The sequence below is a fragment of the Papio anubis genome, chromosome X (genome assembly GCF_008728515.1).
Source record: "Papio anubis isolate 15944 chromosome X, Panubis1.0, whole genome shotgun sequence".
Taxonomy (NCBI): Eukaryota; Metazoa; Chordata; class Mammalia; order Primates; family Cercopithecidae; genus Papio; species Papio anubis.
The window spans coordinates 18,391,076-18,414,991 of record NC_044996.1 but is presented as its reverse complement, the minus strand read 5'-3'; the positions used below and the strand labels follow the sequence as shown (position 1 = coordinate 18,414,991).

The following is a 23,916-nucleotide window of genomic DNA, read 5'->3' as shown; positions in this document are numbered from 1 at the left end:
TCCAGGCACTGGGTCTCAGGGGCTTCTGGCTAGTAGCCAACAGTGGGTTGAGTGGATATAGGAAGCAAGGAGTGGTGGTGGAGATAGAGAGAACTTATAAGCATTCCTAAGATGCCTGGCCAGTGGGCTGCACAGGTGTACTGATGGCCCACAAACTGGGGGATGTAGTGAACTCAGATGTTGCCTCTTAACGCTGATGCTTCCCTTAAGAATGTTTCCAGTGCAGGCAAACTGATGTTCTATGTATCAAAAGGATCTTCCATCCAATTCAGGCAGCTTCTCTCAGTCTCAATACAAAGCCTAATCAATTTTCTTTAGTGAAGGCAGCATTTGAACTCTAAGATTCTACAAGTAGCACTGAGATTCCCCCCATTCCCCACTTTATGCTGACCATATCAGCAATCTGCTGGTCCTTGTGCTCTCGGAAAAGCAGGCATCCTAGGTATGTGAATTGTCTCTTCTTACACCACACATTATAGTACAAACCTACTTCTTACAACTTCATAGAAAAGCTGACTCCTTCAGGTACGCAGAATGAACACTGTGCATCAAGCTTTGTGTTTTTAAACCAGATTATTGAAGTGTAATTTATATACCATAAAATTCACCACTTTAAGTATAGAATTTGATGAGTTTTATGTTTTTAACTTTTCTTGGTATCATTTCAGATGCGAGCAGCCGGTGTCAGATAAAAGTTGGATATAAACAGGAGGGACTAAAGAAAACCTTTGAGCACAAACTGTTGACACCATTCCTCAAGTCAACTGCAACTAGCTCCACTTTCAAATCTTTAGGCTCTGCACAAGGCACACCTTCAGAAATAAGCTTTCCAAATGGTAAGAAAAAAGGGCTGTGTTGTCTACATTTATATTGCATATTGAATTAACGTGAGACCACATACTGGGTCTTGGATGATACTTCCTCTTCAAAACTAAGTGCACATGTGCATGTGTATACCTTGACTCATTCTTGGCTGAGAAAGTGTGTATAGAAGCATAGAAATGTGTACAGAAGTGTGTATAGGTGTGTCTGTACCTAGTAAATTTAGTATGGATGTGTTATTAGACTAATAGAGGAAAGAAGAGATGGGAGGTTAGAAAATTCATGAGTAATTAAAAACAATTGTCACAGACCGTTAAAACCAGAAGGAACCTTAGACATTGTCTAGTCCAATCCCTTCATTTTACAGTTGAGGAACCTCAATCAGGGAAAAGGAAAATGCCTTATTGACAGTCACTGAGTCCATCCTTACCATCCAGTAAAACTGGGGCCAGTCACTCAGCCCTTAGCCATCCAGCAGAACTGGAGCCAGAACTCAGGTCTTCTGGCTCTCAGGGCTAGTACACCTATCAAGAAAACTCTCAGAGATACACATCCATCTTAGATGCTGAGCTTCTTCCATAGGAAGCCATATTTATAAGAAGAGACAGATGTTCAGTTGGGAATGGGGTGTTGTACCTAATTATGTAAAAAGGGAAACTGTAGGAAAAGGATTGGCCTACAGGCTTAAAGTAAAGAGAAAGGCAAAGTGAGCAAGAACTTAAGAACTTCAGGTTGATATTGTGATGATTCTGCATTGTGTGCTTCTAGTTAGATGGTAGCGCAGTGGTCTTTGATTGCCTTTCTTTAAGACCAAAGTATACTCCAGTTCACACACACTTTGGTGGCCTGGCTGTTGTCATTCTCCTGCCTTCTCAGTGCTGGAGGCAGGACTGCCTCATTCTCTAGTGTTTTTCTTTATATTGGCTCCAAAAACCAGTTCTATGTCCAAGGGCTGAAGGCAATCTGGACGCAGCAAGGTGGGTTAAAAAAGCATCAAACTTGGAGTTGGAAGGCTTTGGTTCAGGTTCCAGCTCTGTCAGTCACTCTGTGACCTTGATCACATCACTTCTCTGCTTGGAGATACATTCTTTCTACCTTTAATATGAGGGGGCTAGAATGGATAATCTCTTAAGTGCCTGCCAGTTTCAGGGCTGTATATGACACAACACTGTTTTCCAGTTTAGGCTGGTTGACTACTGTATAGAGTCTCAGTCTCCCATTTTTGTGTGGGAAAGTTAGTGATGCACAGGAAAAAAACCTCTCCCTGGCCACAAGCATTTATCAAACTCTGGCCAGCTAACCTGTGGATATGTCTTGGTGCTCATATAAAGGCACTGGGGTGCCATGACATAGACAAGTCATGGGTTGTGGAAGCACCTTAGTACATAATAGTTGGGGCTGGTTAGGAAATAACATTTTCCAAGAGGGTTATTTAGCATTGGATTTCTTGATGTCCCTGGGGACTGTTTAATTAGCAAATATACAGCCTGATGTGTACATATTTTGCTTCAGAGGATCACTAGCAAATACCATATCCAGGATATTGATGTTGCCTTACCAAGCAATCGAACTGGAAAACCAACATTAAAGTGCTCATCGGTTGAGACAAACTGAGCCGGTGGGGCAGGTAGATCTGCCACAGGTTCTGAAACTGAAATCTGGGTGCTACCATTGTACTGGTGGCAGCCAGAAGCTTGATTCTATTAGCAGAGAGTGAAAAATCATGCCTTCTGTACCACCAGGCATTCTCAAGCTTGAGAAATAGCCAAACTTTCAGTGCAAGAATATCAAATCCATAAGGGATATAAATGTGTATGTTCACATTTTACGTCATCTTCTCTTGAAGGCCTCCAAGGTTTGTACATAAACATCCTCTCCTAGGTTAAGGCTAAGGTCAATAATGCTGCCTCTTATTCACAATGTAGGGAGAACATATGCACTGGTTGCCCAAACAGTGCTGTCTGGATGAATTAATTCACCCCAGATTTTATATAAAATGGTCCAAAGAAAGCACCACATTCTTCCCTTCTCTTCTAATTTCTTTATTTTTTCCTTCATTTGATAAAATTTTCTTATGCTTCTACTATGTGCAAAGTCCCTGATGCCACAGCTGAAAATGTTCTTTTTTTCTTTACTGCAGATGATTTTGACAAAGACCCTTACTGTTCCTCTCCTTGAGTTGTGAAGTTGTGCCTAATTATGTAAAAAGAATATAATACCTGTGGAAATAAAAATGAATTCCAAGTGTATACTTGCTCAGCTGATGGGCGCACCAAAATCTCACAAATCACCACTAACGAATGTACTCATGTAACCAAATACTACCTGTTCCACCAAAACCTATGGAAATTTTAAAAATTAAAAATAAAAATAAAAACAAAAATCCCAAAATGAATTCCATTCACAAACAGAATTTTTCAATAAATCCCAGTAGAGATACTTGCCTCCTCCCAACCCCTGATTGGGGAAAATGTTGAATTTGTGAAACAATCTGCTCCAACCTTGTATTTCAAATATTATTTTGTATGGGGAAGAATAAGATAACATTTGGTAAATATTGAAGTCAGAATAATTCTCCTATTTGGCGTTATAGTTGTTTCTTTTTTGGATGAGACTTCAGGCTATCGTTATGATATGTTACCTAATATATCGTTAAGATATATTAGAGGAGAAATGTCTACGGCATTGGAAATTTTGTTTCAAAAGCTTTAAGTGTACATCAGCTTTGCCTTCTGTGACTTCCCGGTCAGGTGTGCTGCTCACATTTGTCCTTGGATAGAAATAAGTAAAGAGAGGAACACTCTGGAAGGATACGCAAGCAACTGGTATCAGTGGTTGCCTTCAGGAAGGGTAACTGAGTATCCGGGGTCAAAGGAGGAAGAGACATTTACTTTTCACCCTATACCTCTTTGTATCTTTTGAATCTTGTATTGAGAGAATATATTACTGCTTGGAGCAATAAATAAATGAATACATAAATAAATAAAGATAACCAGACGCTTCCAGTGAGAAAGATAAATGCCTACATTTCAATATCAAAAATCAAGTTCCCCAGGACCCTTACGAAAATGTATGATGCAGTGGGCTGTGGAGACAGCAGAGTTGGGTTCAAATCCCAGCTCTGTCGCTTTCTAGATGCGTGTGACCTCGTGATGTAATAATGATCATACGTGCATCCTAAAATTGAAGTGAAACTGAAATAAGATGAGGTCTGAAAATGTTCTAGCACAGTGTAACACAGTACATCTTCATTCCTTTTTCTTTCAAACTCCTATCAGCTTACCACTCATTACCTCATGGCCCCAACCTACCATGTCTACCCCATTAAAGGTATCACAATGATCTTCTAAACAAAATTTAATGCTGACTACCAAACAGACTACAGCACTGGTGCCAGTCACTGGTATAAAGCTCCTAGGTCTCCATTGTTCCCCCATCACCTCGCATAATATAAAAATTAGATTGGCCCTTAGGCCCCTGAATATCTGCCATCAGAGTCAAATCCATTGTTCCCCATGTGGTTTCATGTATACTTTTTTGGTAGGGGAAGGTGAGTGTGTGTGTGTGTGTGTGTATGTGTGTGTGTGTCTGTCTGTCTGTCCATGTGTGTGAAGGGGGACTAACATGAATAATGATCAAAGTGTCTTGAATGTTACATGTCTTTGAACTGAAATATTGTCACCTTCACTCAAAAATAGATTTAAGGACAAGACTTGGTTACAATTAGCACTTTTACAAATAAATGCATTCTGCATGTGGTTTGATTTGGGGGATCATTTTGGCTGTTAAAATGCCCATGATTTTACTTATTTTCAACAAGTAATAAAACCTTGATTGTTCTGCTGCTGCTGGAGTGATAAATGTACAACCTATCTCTAATGACCTGACAGACTGTCGAGAACAGAAACGTTATTTGATAGAAAAGTTCATGATTCCTGTCATGACACCCCTTGCTAATTAGGAAAACATGGGCTTTCTACAATTTCAAAGGCAGCTTGAAATTGCAGGGAAAACACTGATTAAATATCTCCCTGGCATCCTTTGACTTGCTTTTCCTGGGTGCAAAAAATGACTGATATTTGTGTGAAGATGGACCCAAGTAATTATGGATAAAAGACCCTAGAAACTTTGTACTGCTATCAATCAACAATCAATCAACTCCCAAGTATTGACTGAGTCCTGACATGGAGGGAAAGATACAGACACATCATACTTAGGCCACTACCTCCAGCAGCTTACTGTTTACTTGGGGAGACCAGATACACACACTGAAATAGTGAATGATTAGAGCAAGGATATGATAGAAGAAAAGTGCTTTATAGGCAGGAAGTCACGAAAGATTTAGTCAGGCTGAGAGTGGGGTATTCCAGGTAGAGTCAATGGTGGCAGGTGGTGGACATTTGAATAAGACAGGACACTATTTCTCAATACCACAGGCAAATTGTCTTTATTAAGCATTGATCAGCAAAATTACAAAGCCCCTTTAAGCTTCAGAGAATGAACTTTTCATTCTTTGCTGCACCCTGGGTACCTTGTGGGCAAGTGGCAAGCACTGAATGGTACTAAACTCTCACTGAGGCATGTCTAAGGAAGCTCCTGCCCAGAATCCTAATCCTTATCATTTTGTCCAAAGTCCCAAAGATGACAGTGACCTTCTGTGATAGCCCACTTCCCCTGCACACAGGAATATGGGAAGGTTGGGGAGGGGGCAGAAAGCTAAGAGGAGGTAAGGCTTGTATCTCTAATAGCTCAAGCTTATGATGTGTTTCTGGTCCTGATCTTCAAGCATTTAGGGTACACAAGGAGTTTGGAGCAATGAAGGAAGGAACTAATTATGCCTCTGTTGATTAGGCAAAACAAGTGGAATGGATTAAATTTATACATATAATGTCTGGTAACTCATAGACATTCCATAAATATTTGTCACATGCCTGAGTGCATAAATGGTCTAAAATACATGAGCATAGGAAAGCAATGGCTGACTTTTCCTAATCTAGGGTTTGTTATCTTAGTGCTGAGTAGACCTAAGCTTTCCATTATTACATAAACTCCATTAGGGCAAGAACCTTGTTTGTCTTGTTTACCACTGTACTCTCAGTACCTAGCACAATGTTTCACTCTAGGTTCTTTGGTTACCAGCCACATGAACCAAATGTCTTTGAGCTGACATTATTGTCAATTCTGACTAACCAAGGGATCTTATTGAAAGTGTTTTGGGAATTCAAAACGTTTATGGGAAAGTTAAAGAACAGGGCTAGACACTGTGGAAGACAGTGTGACGATTCCTCAAAGACTTAAAGACAGAGCTACCATTTGACCCAGCAAGCCCATTACTGGGTATATACCCAAAGAAATATAAATCATTCTATTATAAAGATCCATGCATGCATATGTCCATTGCAGCACTCTTCACAATAGCAAAGACAGGAATCAACCTAAATGCCCATCAATGATAGACTGGATAAAGAAAATGTGGCACATATACACCATGGAATACTATGCAGCCGCAAAAAAGAAGGAGATCATGTCCTCTGCAGGGACATGGGTGAAGTTGGAGGACATTATCCTTAGCAAACTATTGCACAAAACAGAAAACCAAATACTGCATGTTCTCACTTATAAGTGAGAGCTAAATGGTGAGAACACATGGACACATAGAGAGGGACAAAACACACTGGGGCCTTGCAGAAGGTGGAGGGTCGGTGGAGGGAGAGGATCACGAAAAACAACTAATGGGTACTAGGCTTAATATCTGGCTGATGAAATAATCGGTACAACAAATCCCCATGACACAAGGTTACCTATGTAACAAGCCTGCACTTGTACCACTGAACTTAAAAGTTTTAAAAAAAGAAAGAAGAGAAAAGAGCAGGGCTTGAAAAAGGACAGGGGTCTACAAAGTAGGAACCATAGTGATTGTCTCCTAGCAGGGAAGTAGACTCATACGGGCGCCATTACTGGGAAGAATAAACAGTAATTTCTTCTGTGCTCATGCTACTAGCTTAAGACTCAAAGTCCTGTGAGCCTATATCTAATCAGGTGAGCTTAAATTTTGTGCTATACTGAGCAGTGAGAGGAGGGATGTGGCAGAAGAAGTCTTCAGGAGCACTTTGGTTTTGACAGTAGTAGAAGTATGAATTTACCATCCCACCAAGAATATCCACAATGGGGGAGAAGTCATTCTACGAAAAGAAAGTAGGGTGTTAGGAACGAATGAGTAGGTAGGAAAAAAATCCCACATATGTTCACCTCACACAATATAGGAGTGGATATACTTTGCTTGAATGAATGACTAATTCAGTAGCATCCTTCTCCAGTGAGGGTGCGATAGTGCTAAGAAGAGTAGATCTCTCCCTTACCCTGAGGCCTCATTCAGGTATTCACTAGTTACGTTGTAAGGCTAAGATGAATCAGCATGCGGTGAGAGAGCTGAAGAGTTCAAGATAAGCATCCCAGAATGATAGATAAGAGTGCTGTTAGAAAAGGTGGTCTTTAGAGATATTGGGTACACAAGTTGGCCTCACTCTAAGGAAAGCCAATATATGAAAATGAGCTTCATTGTTTGTCTACGTTGTCACCTTGCCATGTCTCTCCAGACAAGCACCTTTTCAGCCCCAGTACTAGGAAATATTCCCCCAACCTCCATTCTGCAACCTAACTGCTTAGGTCCGGATCATGCAGGTTGAGAAAGTGTGATTCATTATAAAGTATACCTTTATGTCTCTACACTTGAAAGGGCGTTTTTTATTACACTTTTTGAAGGTGCTTCACCATAAAGCTTTTTATTTTATTTCAAAATATTTGAAAATATATTTTGATCCCAACTTCCAGGACCCTTCAGCTCTGATTAAGGAGTGCTCTGTTGTCTGAGAAGGAAAGCTAGGAGGAGTGTTACTTCCATTCTCCACCTTACCAGGCTAATGGCATGATATTCACAAAGTGAGATTCCTAAAAAGGGAGAGGCAGAAGAAATCAATAATAAGTAGTAACTTCAAATATTGAAAAAACTTCATCTCATCTAAATGCATAAGAAAAGTACAGATGTTTCCTTAATATATGCAGTCCTATGCAAATGATTATGTAAATTAAACAAAAACTTGGGACTGGCAAATTCCCAAGTTTGCAAGACTTACTTATGTTAACCTAGTATTCGTCATAGAAACAAGGGTAAGGATTGTTGTTTACATCTCCTTCACTTAGATGTGAGAGGAGGCAAGACTGAAGGATATGCTACCTTAATAAAGTGAAGACACTCAAATCCGGGGATATGCTAGATAGATGGTTAGATGAACAGATAGACAGTTTTCACTTTAAAAATGTCAGCCAACTCATTCATCATGCTCAGTTGGTTGTGGGCAGCAATGGGACTAGAAATGGAAATGAATCTGAGTTGGAGTGAATTTTGATGAAGGCCTAGTTCATGCAAGAAACATTTTTTTCTTTTTTACATCCTCAGCTCACAAATTCCCAGAGGAATGGAGAACTTTACAGACAGTTACACGGGAAGACTAAAGACCTAGTGTAACGGGCTATATCACATCTTCATGCACTGGACCTTTCACAAGGAAAGACATAAAGATGTATGTTATCAAGGATCGCTCTTTCCTACCCTGCATGATCTGGGTCTTTAGTGGACCTCATAAATCAGGTTTCTTAGGTTTCCAACTATAGATAGTTAGTAACAAACTATAGATAGGCTTCTAATTGTCTATAGCTAGATAGATGAATGAGCTGGCTAACATTTTGAAGGTGAAAACTATCTATCTATAGTTAAAAACCTAAGAAACTGGGGCTGGTGACAGTGTAGACAGTGAGGGATAGAAGAGAATTTTTCTCTTCTGTCTGTCTCCTTTAGACCTCAGCCTAGAAATATGAGTAGGTAAAGGTTTCAGAGAGGCTTGGCAGTCTTTGAATCTGGTAGCTCACTAAGTCCAGCATGCTAGTCATTACAGCACTTCCTCTGTGCCCATTTCTGTGCTAAGCTCCATAGAGGATACAATAAAGTAAAGGCCACAGTCCTATACACAAAAAAATGGGCTTTCCTTTGTGTAATAAAACATCCATACGTACAACAGTTTGTCCACAGTAACGTATGTTAGTTCTTCAAATTGTGTGGTAGAGACCTTGAAGCATAACAAATAGTAACTGCTCAATTACTAGTCTAATTCCACAAATATTTATTGAGAATCCCACTATATTTGAGGTACTGAACAAGACAGTTCCTAAAATTGTCTGGGGAGACAATTAAGTGTACAGTAACAATACAGTATTTGATACTTTCATATGCTAGGAGTTTTCAACTTATACAACTGGTGGAAGGGCAAACAGGTTTAGCCTGTTTGGAAAACTGTTCTGTAGTTTCTAAGAAAGTTAAACACACCCTATAACCCAGCAATTCTACTCCTAGGCATATACACCCTAGATAAATGCAAACGTGTCCACCAAAATATTTGCACACAAATGTTCACAGCCACATTCTTCATAACAGCCAACATGGTGGAAACAACCAAACATCCATCAACAGGTGAATGGATAAACAAATTGTGGGACATTCATCCAATAGAATACTATATAACAGTAAAAAGTGAACTATGCACACACACGACAACATGGATAAATATAAAACCTGTTGAGTCAAAGAAGCCAGACTCATTTGTGTCTATACAATTTCATTTATATGAGCAGACAAAAAGAATCGACGATTATAGAAATTGGAATAGTGGTGATCTCTCAGGGAGAGGTCTGTACTGGGAAGGTTTAAAGACAGCCTTCTGGCTGTGCGCAGTGGCTCACGCCTGTAATCCCAACACTCTGGGAAGCTGAGGTGGGCAGATCACGAGGTCAGGAGTCCGAGACCAGCCTGGCCAACACAGTGAAACCCCATCTCTATTAAAAATGCAAAAAATTAGCCTGCCGTGGTGGTGGGTGCCTGTAATCACCGCTACTCAGGAGGCTGAGGCAGGAGAATTGCTTGAACCCAGGAGGCGGAGGTTGCAGTGAGCCGAGATCACGCCATTGCACTCCAGCCTGGGCAACAGTGCGAGACTCAATCTCAAAAAAAAAAAAAAAAAGAAAGAAAGAAAGAAAAAAGAAAAAAAGGCTGGGGGGAGCCTTCTGGGAGGCTGGAAATGGTGCTTTCATAGCTAAATACACATATAAAAGTTCATTCAGTTGCACACTTAAAATAATATACTTTATGCATCTTATTGTAGTATGCTGTCTCTCAATTGAAAAGTAGAGGGAAAACCCCATTCAAGCTATTGAGCACACTTTAGCAATGTCTATCCAAACTTCAATGTATATAAACTTAGCTCAGAAATTCCACTTATAGCATTCTATCATAGCTCAACAATTCAAAAATTTATCAGCAAGGTTAATCAGTGCAACCCTGAAATAGTGAAAACTGGAAATAAGCTAAAGCTTTTCAGTATCAGAAGGGTTAAATAAATGTGGGCTATATATAGTATGGAATAATATGCAGCTAAGAAGAAGCTATACCAATTTGATTAATAATTCAAATATATCCACACTATATTTTTCTGCTATAAAGAAATTTGCATGACAGTACATGTAGCATGATAAAGTATGTGAAAACAAAACTTCGTGTGTGCGTGCATGTCCATAGTTATACAGAAAAAAGTAAGGACACACTCTTCATTGTTAATAGTGGTTTACCTCTGGGAAGAAGTATTGATGAGGCTTTCACTTTGTATTTTACATACTTTTGTATATTTTTAATTTTTATAGAGTATCTATAACTTTTGTAATTTAAAAGTTTAGTAATGATAAGAATATATGCAGTGTGATGAATTTCCCTGAGATGTAACAGTGAAAATGATCAAAGGGTGTTTGTTGAGAAAGATGATAAATTCAGTCTTGGACATCTGGTTTTGAGATGCCTGTGGGACACTCAGGTGGAGATGTCTAGAAGGGAGTTGGATATGTAAGTCTGGAGGAGAGAAGAGTGGTTAGGGATGGAGATGGAGATTTTGGCAATATCAATGGTAACTGAAGCCACCTTAGGAGTGAATGCGATTCCCAGGGGGAGTACACAGAGGAAGAATGGAAGTAAGTAGGCCCAGAAATGAGGAGCACTGAGGGCCAGGCATAGGTGGATCATCTTGCAAAGGACATCCTAAAGGAATGGTTGGAGAGGTAGGAAGGAAACCAGAAATATGAGGTCCCATATAAGCCAAAGAAACTCTGGTGAGATCCAAGAGGTTGAGCAGTGAAGAAGGAGAAGAGGGCAATGTAGCTCTTTGAATAAATGTAGCCACTAAGTTGCAAAAGTTGGTGGAGGGGTGGAGGTCACTGGAAGAGACTGAGGTTGAGAAAGGTTTTTAAAATGTAGTATTAAGAGAGAGACGAACACATTTACATGGTTAAGGGAAGTAGCTAGCAGAAATATGAAGGTTGAAATATTGAGGGGGGACATAATTTAGCCAATAGAACAAGGAAGGAAGGGATAGGATCCACAGCACAGATGGAAGGATTCCTCTTAGACAGAAGGTGAGGCACCCCATTGTAACAGAAAGGATGGTGGCAAGGGTGGGTGTGGACGCAGGCAAATATATAGATTTGGTAATTAGAATTTAAGGGAGCTCTCATCTGATAGCTTCTATTTTCTCTATGAAGTAGGAGGTAAGGCAACCTGCTGAAAGTGAGAAGAGACTGATAAGATGGAGAAAGTTTAAAATAGCTGTTATAGAGAACAGGAGGAAGAGCTAAGTAGCAAAACAGAAAAATTTGTAGGTCTCCTTAAAGATCCACTTGAGATCAGAGACTATGGTCTGCATAATTTGGGGGGATTGTGTGGGATCATCCCCTGGGAGAGAGGGCAGAGGTGGAGCGTCTACACAGTGTCAGTATCCCTCATCAAATGGGTTAACTAATTCAAATAACTAGTCAATTCAGTGAAGAAAATATAGTAGCACAGTTACTTGACACAAGAGCCCAACTTCTGATTACTGCCCCAGTTGAAGCATTTGGATTTAATTCCATTATCCAAGGTTCTACAGCATGCTGGAGAAAAGGAAACCCTAACAGTAGCACTTCATCCTTCTAGTCACAGCTCAGAAGCAGCTCCCTATTCGCATCTTCACCTACAATACTTTTTAAAATGGAATGCTTCTCATTGCAGCATTATTTATGGTGACAGAAAGTTGAAGACAATCCGGCATCCATCACCAAGAGAGCGGAGAGACAAATGTGGTGGACACACATTCTCGAGTAGTTTGCAGCAATTGGAAATAAGAGATTAATTGTACATAGAGAAACATGTATAGATTTTTTAAAACACAGTGCTGGGTTAAAAAAAAAAAGAATAGCAAGAAGCAGAATAATATATATAACACAATACCACAATATGCAATTTACAGAAATTTCAAAAGACATTCATTCAAACTGATAATACACGTTTTGTAAGAACACATGCAAACAAAAATATCTTAATTAAGCAGAAGACAATAGTTGCTAATGAGGGAGGGAGGAGAATTTGAGTGAAGTGTGGGGATGACAGGGAATAAATAAATCAAGCAAGTTACCAATGACGATAAATGTGCCACGAGCTGAGTTTGATTAACTCAACCTCTGCACCTAAGGCACTAACTAAATAAAGAAATAAATAAATGAATTGAAATGCTTTTCTAATCTCTTGTACATTTTATTTCAAGCAACATCTTTATCTTCCACCCATAACAATTGGCCCACATAGGATCAGTGTTGGAGGACAGTGTGCAGGTTATCTAGGGCTGCCCCTCACCTCATTTGTGGGTTTTCTTTGCAACTTTATTGAGGTATAATTGATAAATCAAAATTGTATATATTCAAGGTATGCAATGTGATGTGTTGATATATGTATACATTGTAAAATGATCTCCACAATCAAGCTAATTAACATACCCGTCATCTTACACAGCTAACTTTTTTGTGTGGCGAGAATAGTTAAGATCTACTCTTAAAGTCTACTCTCTTATCAAATTTCAAGTATACAATATGGTATTCTTAACTATAGTCACCATGCTGTACAACAGATCCTCAGAACTGATTTATCTTATAACTGAAAATGTATATCCTTTAACCAACATCTCCCCATTTCTCCAACCCAGTCTACCCCTAGACTACCCCCAGGTAGCCACCCTTTTACTTGTCAGATCCTACATATAAGTGATATCATGCAATATTTGTCTTTCTGTGTCTGGCTCATTTCACTTACCAAAATATTAGTCTCCAGGTTCATCCGTGCTGTCACAAATGGCAGTTTTTTTTTCTTTTTAAGGCCTAATAATATCCCACTGTGTATATATACTAAGTTTTCTTTATCCATTTATCCGTTGATGAATGCTTAGGGTGATCCCATATCTTGGCTATTGTGAATGCTGCTGCAGTGAACATGGGAGTGCAGGTATCTCTTCAACATACTGATTTCATTTCTAGTGGATATATACCCAGCAGTGGAATTGCTGGATCATATGCCAGTTCTATTTTTTGTTTTTACCCCACCACTTATTTTATGAATGAGGAAACTGAGACCCTGAGAAGGAAAATGACCTGGCTAAAGTCACATATTTAGTTGCAAAGCCTGGACTAGACCCAGGTCTCCTGGGCATCTACTACTCTTTCCCCTGTGTACCATGCATACCCACTCACGGAAATTCTCATTGTTTTTGTGGTTGTGTCATTGTTGTTGTTTGCTTCTTAAATGAATTAAACTCTATTCTATGGTTTCTGCTTCATTCATTTTTTTTTTTTAATTTAGAAATAAAAGCAGGAAAAAGGTGTGTTGTCCTGCCTGGCCTACATGGCGGAAGGGTGGTTAAAGTCAGTAAAGCTTAACTGATGCCAAGGGTGCTCAACAACTTTTTAAACCTATGACATTGGCCAGGCCCAGTGGCTCATGCCTGTAATCCCAGCATTTTGGGAGGCTGAGGTGGGTTGACCACTTGAGGTCGGGAGTTCGAGACCAGCCTGGCCAACATGGTGAAACCTCGTCTCTACTAAAAATACAAAAAAAAGATTTAGCCAGACCTGGCGGCACATGCCTGTAACCCCAGCTACTCGGGAGGCTGAGGCAGGAGAATCGCTTGAACTCTGGTGGTGGAGGTTGCGGTGAGCCGAGATGGCACCACTGCACCCCAGCCTGGGTAACAGAGTGAGACTCCATCTCAAAAAAAAAAAAAAAAAAAAAAAAATCCAAAAAACAAAAACAAAAACAAAACCTATGACACAATGTTGAGTACTAGACTTTTTGTTATTACACTTCAATGGATTTTAAAAATCTAATAAGCAAGTCAGTAATAATAATAATAATGTTATCTCTATTGTACTCTAACAATGCCTCACAGGACCTGGCAAAGAATTACTGTTTATCAATATGCCTCAGCCTTGTGCCATAGTTCAAATAGAACAGTTGCTTAACCTAACCATACTCACTTATACGCCCATGAGGCAAGAGAACAGGCAGTCTTTCTGCATACCTGTGTGATAGTGTTCTGTTACATTTGATTTTTTAAAATTAAAAAAAACCCCACCAGTTTAAGAGCTTTAATGAGGTATAATTGATATACAAATAACTGCACATATTTAAGGTGTAAATGTGATGAATTGGAACATATGCACACACCTATTCGACCATCACCACAATCAAGGTAATAGACATATCCAATACCTCCCAAGTTTTTGTGTTCTTTCTTTTTTGTGGTAAGAACACATATCGTAAGATCTACCCACTTAAGATATTTTGAAGTGCACAATACCGTATTGGTAACTATAGGCACTATGTTATACAGCAGATCTCTAGAACATATTCATCTAGCATAACTGACATGTTATACCCATTGAACAACAAATCCCCAGTCCACCTCCCTGCCCCTGCCCCCGGATACTTATTTGATGTTGCTGCACACCTCTTCCCCCTTACATCGAGTTGAACGTCAGTGTATATTGTATTGAGTGACATGTTCAACTCAATATTCTCTCTGAGAGTCATCATAATACTTTGTATGCTTGGCTGTAGCAAGAATATATTGCTTCCTTGGCTTCCAAGAAGGGCTCAGAGCACCCCTGCTGAGAACCACTGCTCCATGCTGCCATAGGATGAAGTTGTCAAGGGTATTGACTTTGGTATCAGAGAGGATGGAGTTTGAATACCAGACCTGTCACTGTGTAAGCAGCCTTTGGCAAGATACTTAAGCTTTCTAATTCAATCCCACAAACACGTATTGGATCTACTCTATGCTAAGTACTGTTCCAGGCGCTTAGGCAGTACAGTAGTGGACAGAATAGATAGAAATCCCTGCCTTTATGATGCTTATGTTCTAAGAGGGGGCGATAAATGACAAACAATTAACATAAATAAGTAGACTATGATGTGCTAGGAGGTGATAAGTGTCACAGATTAAAGAAAAGGTCAAGCGGGGTCTTCAGACATGGGAATGCTGGGGAGAGGGTACAGACTGCAAAATCAAACAGGGTGGTCAGGGTATGCCTTGCTGAGAAGGTGACACCTAAGCACAGAATGAAAGGGAACTAGCCACATGGCTATCTGTGATAGGTAGAAGCAGTACTGATGAGATCAAGCAATGGGGAGGTAGCAGAGGATGTGGTGAGGAATGGTTGACTTGCCGATTTTTGAAGGTGGATTCATCCTAATTTCATGATAGATTGTGTACGGTGAATGAAAAAGAAAGATGTCAAGAATATCCACAAGGATTAAGATACTACCTATATCTGAAAAAGGGTATAGTTTCGAGAAGGTTTTCCTTTGTTCTTACTCTTTTAAAAAACTGTAAATTGGCAAATTATAATTGTTATATTTATGGGGCACAAAGTGATGTTATGATATATGCATAAAATTCTTTCTTACATTTTCATTATGGGGAAAGATCAGGAGTAGTGTTTTGGACATACCAAGATGCCTATTTGAAATCCTCATGGAGGCCAGGTGTGGTGGCTCACACCTGTAACCCCAGCACTTTGGGAGGCCAAGGCAGGCAGACCACTTGAGGTCAGGAGTTCAAGACCAGCGTGGCCAACATGGCAAAATCCCATCTCTACTGAAAATACAAAAATTAGCTAGGCATGAGCTAGGCGTGGTGGCGCACACCTGTAATCCCAGCTAGTCCGGAGGCTGAGGCACGAGAATCTCTTGAACCCAGGAGGCGGAGGTTGCAGTGAGCCGAGATCATGCCACTGCACTCCTGTCTAGGTGACAGAGTAAAGACTCTGTCTCAAAAAATAAAATAAAATAAAATAAAATAAAATAAAATAAAATAAAGAAATTCAAGTGGAGATGATATTGAGTAGCAAGTTGGATACACAAGTCTGAAGTTCGAGGGAAAAGTTCAAGCTGGAGATATAAATTTGGGAGTCATAGGTATAGAGATGGCCTACAAAGTCATGAGCTCAGATGAGACCACCTGGGAAGTAATAGAGATAGAGAAGAAATCCAGTGACTGAGTCCCGAGGCCCCACAATATTAAGAAGTCAGAGAAGAGGCACAACTGGCAAAGGAGGCTAAGGAGTGTTTGGTGAAGTTAGAGGAAAATCAAGAGATTATGATGTCCTGGAAACTAAGTGAAGAAAGCATATTAAGGAGGAGGGAGTAATCCACTGTCTTAAATGCTGCTTCTGGGTCAAGGAAGATTATTACCCCCAAGCACTTAGAACAGCACCTGACATATAGCAGCCCTCATAAATGTTTGTTGGATAAAATTAAGAAATGTAAATATCTTGCCAAAAGTTAGGTACATAGTGACAGGTCTGGCATTCAAACTCCAGCCTCTCTCATACCAAAGCCCATGCCCTTGATGACTCCATCATCTGGCAGCATGGAGCAGTGGTTCTCAGTAGGGGTGCCCTGAGCCCTTCTTGGAAGCCGACTTACAGATTGAGAATGAGGAGGTTATTGGTGACTTAACCTGAGCAGTTTTTATGGACTAGTACAGGCAAGAGCCTAACTAGAGTGGGTCTAAGAAAGAATTGGAGACAGAGTAGAGATAATGCTTTAGTAATGTTTGCTGTGAATAAGAACAAAGAAATGGGGTAATAACTGGTGGATGAAGCCTCAATTGTCTCCTACATAAAAAATGTATTGGTAGGATTGCTTATCTCTTAGGATTACTGAAAGAATTAAGAAGAGAGTCAATAAAAAGTTTTTGAATACTGTGCTAATACATGTATCATATCTATCACATAGTAGGCACTCAATATATGGTAGCCATTATTTTAATAATGTTTATGATAGAATTAAAAGCATATTCTGATACCATTTAAAACCATACAGATTTTCATGTCTCAGACAAAGAGATGAGTCATTGTGTGGGGGAGCAAAACAAATCACAGAATAAGTTTTGCTGTAGTGCACATCAAACCACTTCTCACACGATGACCTCCGAAGAACACATCTGCTGAGCTTTCTTCGCATTTGTGTTCCCTAGGATGCAGTAATTATATGTAACTACCAGAGGCCTAGGGAAAAAAAAACTTCTTTCAAAAACACAATCTTCTCTCAAAATGAGACAAGCATCTCCATGAACAAGCATATCTCTTGAATGTGACAGGGCCATAAAGTTTCCTTTTCTGTTTCTTGTATACACATTATTTTTTTCTCTCTCATTCCTCTAATTGCCAAGTTAAATGTCATAGAAGTAAACTGACATGCGAGAATTTTCTCCTGCCCAAACCAATCTCCTTAAATCTTTTATAGATGGTGAACAAACAATATTACATAAGCTACAAGTTATGAAAACTGAGCAAACTTAAGGAGAGTTTAGTTGTGAAACAAAACTTAAAATGAAGTTATTCTGACAAGTATATATTGATATGCATAATTGTTAGGGTGCCATATGTTAATCAGGTGTCAGTGGTAAGAGGCTGGCATGAGAAACTGGAATTATTCTTTACACAACTGAGCCTGATTGTGTCCCTCCTCTTTGTTAATTATTCAAGGGCTAATATTTCTATTGACAAAGATGTTTTCCAAACAACACATTCTTAAAAATAAAATTTATTTCAATAGCTTTTGGGGTACAAATGGATTTGGTTACATGGATAAATTGTATAGTGGTGAAGTCTGAGATTTTAGTGCATTTGTCATCCAAGTAGTGTACATTGTACCCAATGTATAGTTTTTTATCCTTCATCCTGCTCTCACCCTTCCCCCTTCTGAGTCTCCAAAATCCATTATACCATTCTGTATGCCTTTGTGTACCCATAGCTTAGCTCCCACTTATAAGTGAGAACATACAGTATTTGGTTTTCCATTCCTGTGTTACTTCACTTAGAATAATGACCTCCAGCTCCATCTAAGTTGCTGCAAAAGACATTATTTCATTCTTTTTTATGGCTGAGTAGTATTCTATGGTGTATATGTATATGTATACACACCACATTTTCTTTATATACTCGTCAGTCAAGGGCACTTGTGTTGGTTCCATATCTTAGCAATCATAAATTGTGCTGCTATAAACATATATGTGCATGTGTCTTTTTCATATAATGACCTATTTTCCTTTGGGTAGATACCCAGTAGTGGAGTTTGTTGGGTCAAATAGTAGATCTACTTTTAGTTCTTCAAGAAATCCTCATACTGTTTTCCATAGAGTTTGTGCTAATTTACATTCCCATCAGCGGTGTATAAGCGTCCCCTTTTCCCCACATCCACAGTAACATCTTTGGGTTTTGACTTTTTAATAATGGCCATTCTTGTGGGAAAAAGGTGGTATCTCACTGTGGTTTTAATTTGCATTTCCCTGATGATTAGTGATGTTGAGTATTTTTCATATGTTTGTTGGCCATTTGTATATCTACTTTTGAGAAATGTCTATTCATGTCATTTGTTAACTTTTTGATGAGTTTTTTTTCTTGCTGATTTGTTTGAGAAAAACAACACTTTCTATTCTGCTTGTTTCTTTGCTTATTTGTTAATTCCTTCCTGCTTCAAAGGAAAGGTGTCCTTCCTTTCTAAGACACATCCTTACCTCACCTCCCCAGGGACCTACCTCCATTAATGCCATTTTTTTCTCCCATCACCCAAATCTGTCCTGCTCTGGTCAGCATGCCCAAGCTTTTGGCATACTAAAAGTCCTTCCTGAGAATCTGTCTCCTCCTCAAGACACCAACTCATTTTTCTTTCTTCTATCACCAAACCCCTCGTCGTCTCCAGTGTTTCATTTTGCAGCCATTCTTTGTTTTCCTAAAACCAGATCTTTCCTCCCCTGTGCCACTGAAAGTGCTCTGGTGAAGATCACCAAGGACCTAGTAACTGACTAATCTGCTGATTTCCTTTCAGCCTTTATCCTCTGCAATCTCTTGTAGCATCCCAAACTCTTGACAACCCACTCCATCCTGAACTCTGTCCTTTCTCAGCTTTCTTGATACCACTCTGTCCTGGCTCTTGTTGGCCTTTCCCAGGGTCCGCTCCTCAGTCTTCTCCTCTCCTTTCTCTGTGTTCTCCCTGGGAGACGTAATTCACTTCTGTGGCTTTCAGTATAATATGCTCGTAATTTCCACATCTATATCTCCATCCCAAACCCCTCCACTGAACTCCAGCCCTATATTTCCAACTCCTATTGAACATCAGCACCTATATTATTCATAAGCACCTCCAACTCAACATGTTCATATTCAAACTAATGATCTTCATCCCCTCAGCCCCAGCCAGTGCCCAAACTAGAGATCTGGGAGCCATTCTCAATTCTCCTCAATCTCTGGCCACCCATGTTTAATTTGTTCCTCAATTCTGAAATACCTCTGAAATCCTTCCTTTCCTCTTCTCCATGTTCCATGGACTTGGTTCAGGACCTCTGCATCTTTTATATGAAATCTCCCCTCCCCTTCCCGGCCCCTACCACTTGTACTGATTTTAACCACACTGAGCTCCTTAGCCTTCCCTGAATGCCCAGTAACTTTTTTTACACTAAAGAACAGAGTCTAACCTACTTTTCTGAAATGTATTTCTTATATTGCAGAAAATGTCATCTCCATTCAACTTAGAGTATATGCAGACTCCCAGCCAATTATGTGCTATGACTGAATATTCAGTGCATGGAGGCTCTGGGGCAGATGGGTTACAATGTACTTTGTTGCACTAACAGGGCCCAGATGAGCCTTTTCAGGTACCTGGCTCACCTCTTGTGACCCCCTCCCTCTGCCCCTCTTTGGAAGTATTATGCAGATTATATAAGAGGGAGACTAATGACTGGATTTCATTTGGGGAACTCTTGTCTTGTTCTGTGCAATGGAAATTTGTAAAAAGAAAATGTCCATTCTCTTGCCCAAAGCAAAATGGAACCCCACGGTGAGCTGGAGAAAGCAGGCTTAATTCCCTGGCAGCAGCCTTTCCCGGTGCCCTCCACTCGCCCTATTTGGAGAGAATAGATCTGATTGCAGGCTCTCTCAGCTCATTGTTAAGAATTATTTAGATTTAACAAAAGTGTATTTTTTTTACAGTCTCTGTCTCATTGTTACATTTTTCTTTCAGACAAGAAACCCTAGCACAATACACTATTTCTTAGCTCTTTCCCTCATTTCTCCAGCCAGATCACAACTGTAGATCTTAACCACGTAATTCCCAGGAGATTATAAGGTCTTTTCACCTCCCATGGTAGTCTGTGGGACTCCTCTTTCCAAAGCCGTTCATTCACTTTTTTTTTTTTCCAGTCAGTCTGTCAGTTCATCAGTGAGTTAGCAAGGATTAACAGCTGTGCATTGGCCACTATGGTAGTCCCTGAGACAGGCGAAGGGGAGGGAGATATAAATGAAACCAGACCCCCTTTAAAAGGTCCACAATTCACTGAGGGAGATAGACACCTCTGCCTGGAGAGACAATGCTTGTCCTCTGTGTGGGCAATTCCTCATCTTTCAACACCTAACTCAAATATCATAGGCAGAGTTGTTTGCTGCTACTCTGTGCTCCCCCAGGTGTTTTGTGTACATCTTCATTGGCGTGCTTGCTGCGTTGGATTGAATGTTCTCTGTTATCTCTAGACAGTGACCTCCTTGAGAACAGGGACTGTGACATACTGAGCTTTAGATGTGTCGGGTTTAGTGCATCAGAGATGGCTCAAACCATGTCTGTTGAATCAAGTAACATAAGAACAGTAAAAGGTGGCCGAGCTCAGTGGCTCACGTCTGTAATCTCAGCATTTTGGGAGACCGACATGGCGGGGGGGGGTATCGCTTTGAGGTCAGGAGTTCAAGACCAGCCTGGCCAACATGGTGAAACTCTGTCTATCAAAAAATACAAAAATTAGCCGGGCATGGTGGCACGCACCTGTAGTCCCAGGTACTCGGGAGGCTGAGGCAGGAGAATTGCTTGAACCCAGGAGGCAGACGTTGTAGTGAGCTGAGATTCCACCACTGCACTCCAGCTTGGGCGACAGAGGGAGACCCTGTCTCGAAAAAATACAAAAGAAAGAAAGAAAAAGAGAGAGAGAGAGAAGAAAAGAAAAGAGAGAAAGAAGAAAAGCAAAAGGTAATGTTAGACTGTAGACTGAGTTCCAATCAGATTGCCGTTGGAGGGCAGAGGCTCACCTGTGCTCTGAGTGCCCTCTTCTCCAGCCAGGCAAACCTGCTTGCCATTCCACAGCTAATCAGGGATTCACATTGCTCCAACTCCCAGAGATCTTGCTCTTCGCTTATCTCTCCTTTGGAGCCCAGATCTCTCAAATCATGTGGGTGATCTTATTATAACACAGATTCTGAGTCAGTAGGTTTGGAAGTGAGGCCTGGGATTCTGTGTATCTAACGTGCTCCCGGTTAAAAGCCAATGCTACTAGTCCAAGAACCACACTTCCAGTAGCAAAGACTCCAGCTAGCTTTTCCTAGTCTTGGGTCTTCTAGTCACCTAAGTCAGGACCACCATGTATGGTTATGTAGAAATGCTTTGTGCCAAAGCACCCAGCCAAGGAAACCAGTGCTGGTTGAAATCTAAACCATGCTCACCCCAGCCCTGCACTCTGGTACTGGCCACATCCAATGGGTGGAAGGGGCACATTTCCCCATTTTTTTCCAGTTCCCACAAAGGTTCTGTAAGCTACTTGCACCCTCAGGACTATATCCATTAGAAGTAAGCACGTTTTCTAATTCATACAAAGGTGCCATACGGTCCAGCAGCCTTGGCCATGGATGACACCCTAACCCACCTCACCATTTATCCTTTGCTCCTTTCTGACTGATCCCTCAGGCGGATGGTTTTATATGTGATTTGACTCAGCTGTCTCTTTTATGTGCACACCTGCATTTGCTGATACGTGAAAAGTAACAGGATGTAAAAGAGCACTGTACTCTTCATCAAAAGCCTTCCTTTTTTTAAACTAACTTCATGACTACAGGCAAAGCACATAAACCCTCTGAGCCTTGGTTTCCTCATTTATCAAATGAGTATTGGTAAGATCTACTTTACTGGCTTCTCTAGGTTATTGTAAGGATCAAAATCAGTAACCTAGGGGAAAGCTCTTTGTAAATTGTAAGGTTCTGTACAAAGTTAAGGATTATTACAAAGGGGCTAGATGGCATATCTTTAAATCCCTTTGTAATTCTCCCCAGCTCCGGAGCTCAGTGCCCTGCATGTGGTGGCTTCAGAGCCCACTACTGGTTGACTAACCCAGGCATGAGGACTCTCTAAATTCTTTCTAACAAAACCCAGCTTACCTTGGTGAATAGTGCTGTGTGCTAACTTTTGTAGGAACTGTGACCCAACTCCATCAGCCTGCATAGTCAGCAAGAAGATAACATCTACAATCTGATCACAACAGTTTAATGGGAATTAGGCAGTATAGAAACACCAAGGTAAAGACACCAAATTCCAAATAGATGGTTTCAAGAGTAATCTTTCACTGATATTTTTTTTTCAGATTTGGAGGATCGACTCACCTGTTTATATGCTAAAAAGAACCCCCTTATTTTGATTTCTGAATACTTTTATTCCTAGTAGTCAAACTTATTATGGAATAAAACATTTTGATAATTGCTTTTTAATATGATGAGAGGTTGGAACCTTTCCCAATGACAAGGAAATGAGGGAATATAATGGAATGATGTCTTGTAATTTTTATAACTTCCAAATAGCAAATGAGAGAGTTGTTCATTTATTCACTGAAGTTTCCTTCCAGAATCACAGAATTACTCCTACACAGCAATTAGAAGAGGAAGATGAATGTTTAAGTGTTAGCTGTAACTTGTCTTTCTGGGGAGGAGGGGACTAGGGTTTAAGTTATTGGTAATAGGAAAAGTTAATTAACAAATAGAAAGTTTTGGATATTACTTATCTGTATTCTGCAAAGGTTTTCTAAATTGAGAAACTGAATAAACTTTGACTGTAATTCTCAAAGGATTTCTTTTCAAAATGAAGCCAAGGTAAATAATCTAGATGTTTGTATGTTAAGTGTTAATATTAGCTTTAAAAAATATGGTTCTTTTGGAATGGGGAGCTTTCCTACTTATCACTTTTCGGAGTCTACATCTAGGCAGCTCAGTAGGTAGGAGCCACATGTTCAGTCCCCTGTGGACCTCTCAGCTTCTGTTCATTCTAACGTTACAGCCAACCTTGCCAGTGTGTGTCATGGCTAACAGAGGTACTGGCCAAGAGAGTGGGGGGGGGGCTTCAAACAGAAACCATTCTCACTTCTAAAGAAACAGCTCAAGAGTTGATGACTTACTCCCAGTGCCACATTTTCTTTACACAAGGAGAGATTTGTAATCCATCATGAATTATTTCCTTGATTGTCAGAAAGGCCAGAATGAATTTCAACATTCAGTTGCAGTGACTTCTTTATCTTTAGTTCCTAGTCCATTCATGTTTCTCCTTTTCTGATGGAGTTGCAGATATTTTTCTTATCTTTACTTTAACCCACCTGGCTATATTCCTATATTCTCTCTCTCTCTCTCTCTCTCTCTCTCTCTCTCTCCCCCTTTCTCTCTCTCTCTCTCTCTCTCCCTCCCCATCCTTCACTGTAAGCCCCTTCAATTCCTCTTTAGAAGTTGGTAGCTGTTAGATTTAAGGACAGATGACTCACTTGATAGTGTATCTCAGTGGGCAAAGGTTACTTCATCTTTCACTTTGAAGTTTTATTTCTTTTTGACACATCTGTTCAT

The 23,916-nt window shown here is 40.1% G+C and overlaps 1 protein-coding gene across 1 annotated transcript in view; it reads left to right on the top strand.

The window, feature by feature from the left end:
- Nucleotides 1–3,142, top strand: part of ADGRG4 (adhesion G protein-coupled receptor G4) — a 108,068-nt gene extending 104,926 nt beyond the window's left edge. Inside the window, exon 22 of the mRNA XM_021932722.2 lies at nt 669–3,142. Coding sequence (XP_021788414.2) covers nt 669–886 — 218 coding nt within the window. The 3' untranslated portion in view covers nt 887–3,142. The remainder of the gene's footprint in view (nt 1–668) is intronic.
- Nucleotides 3,143–23,916: the final 20,774 nt, after the last annotated feature.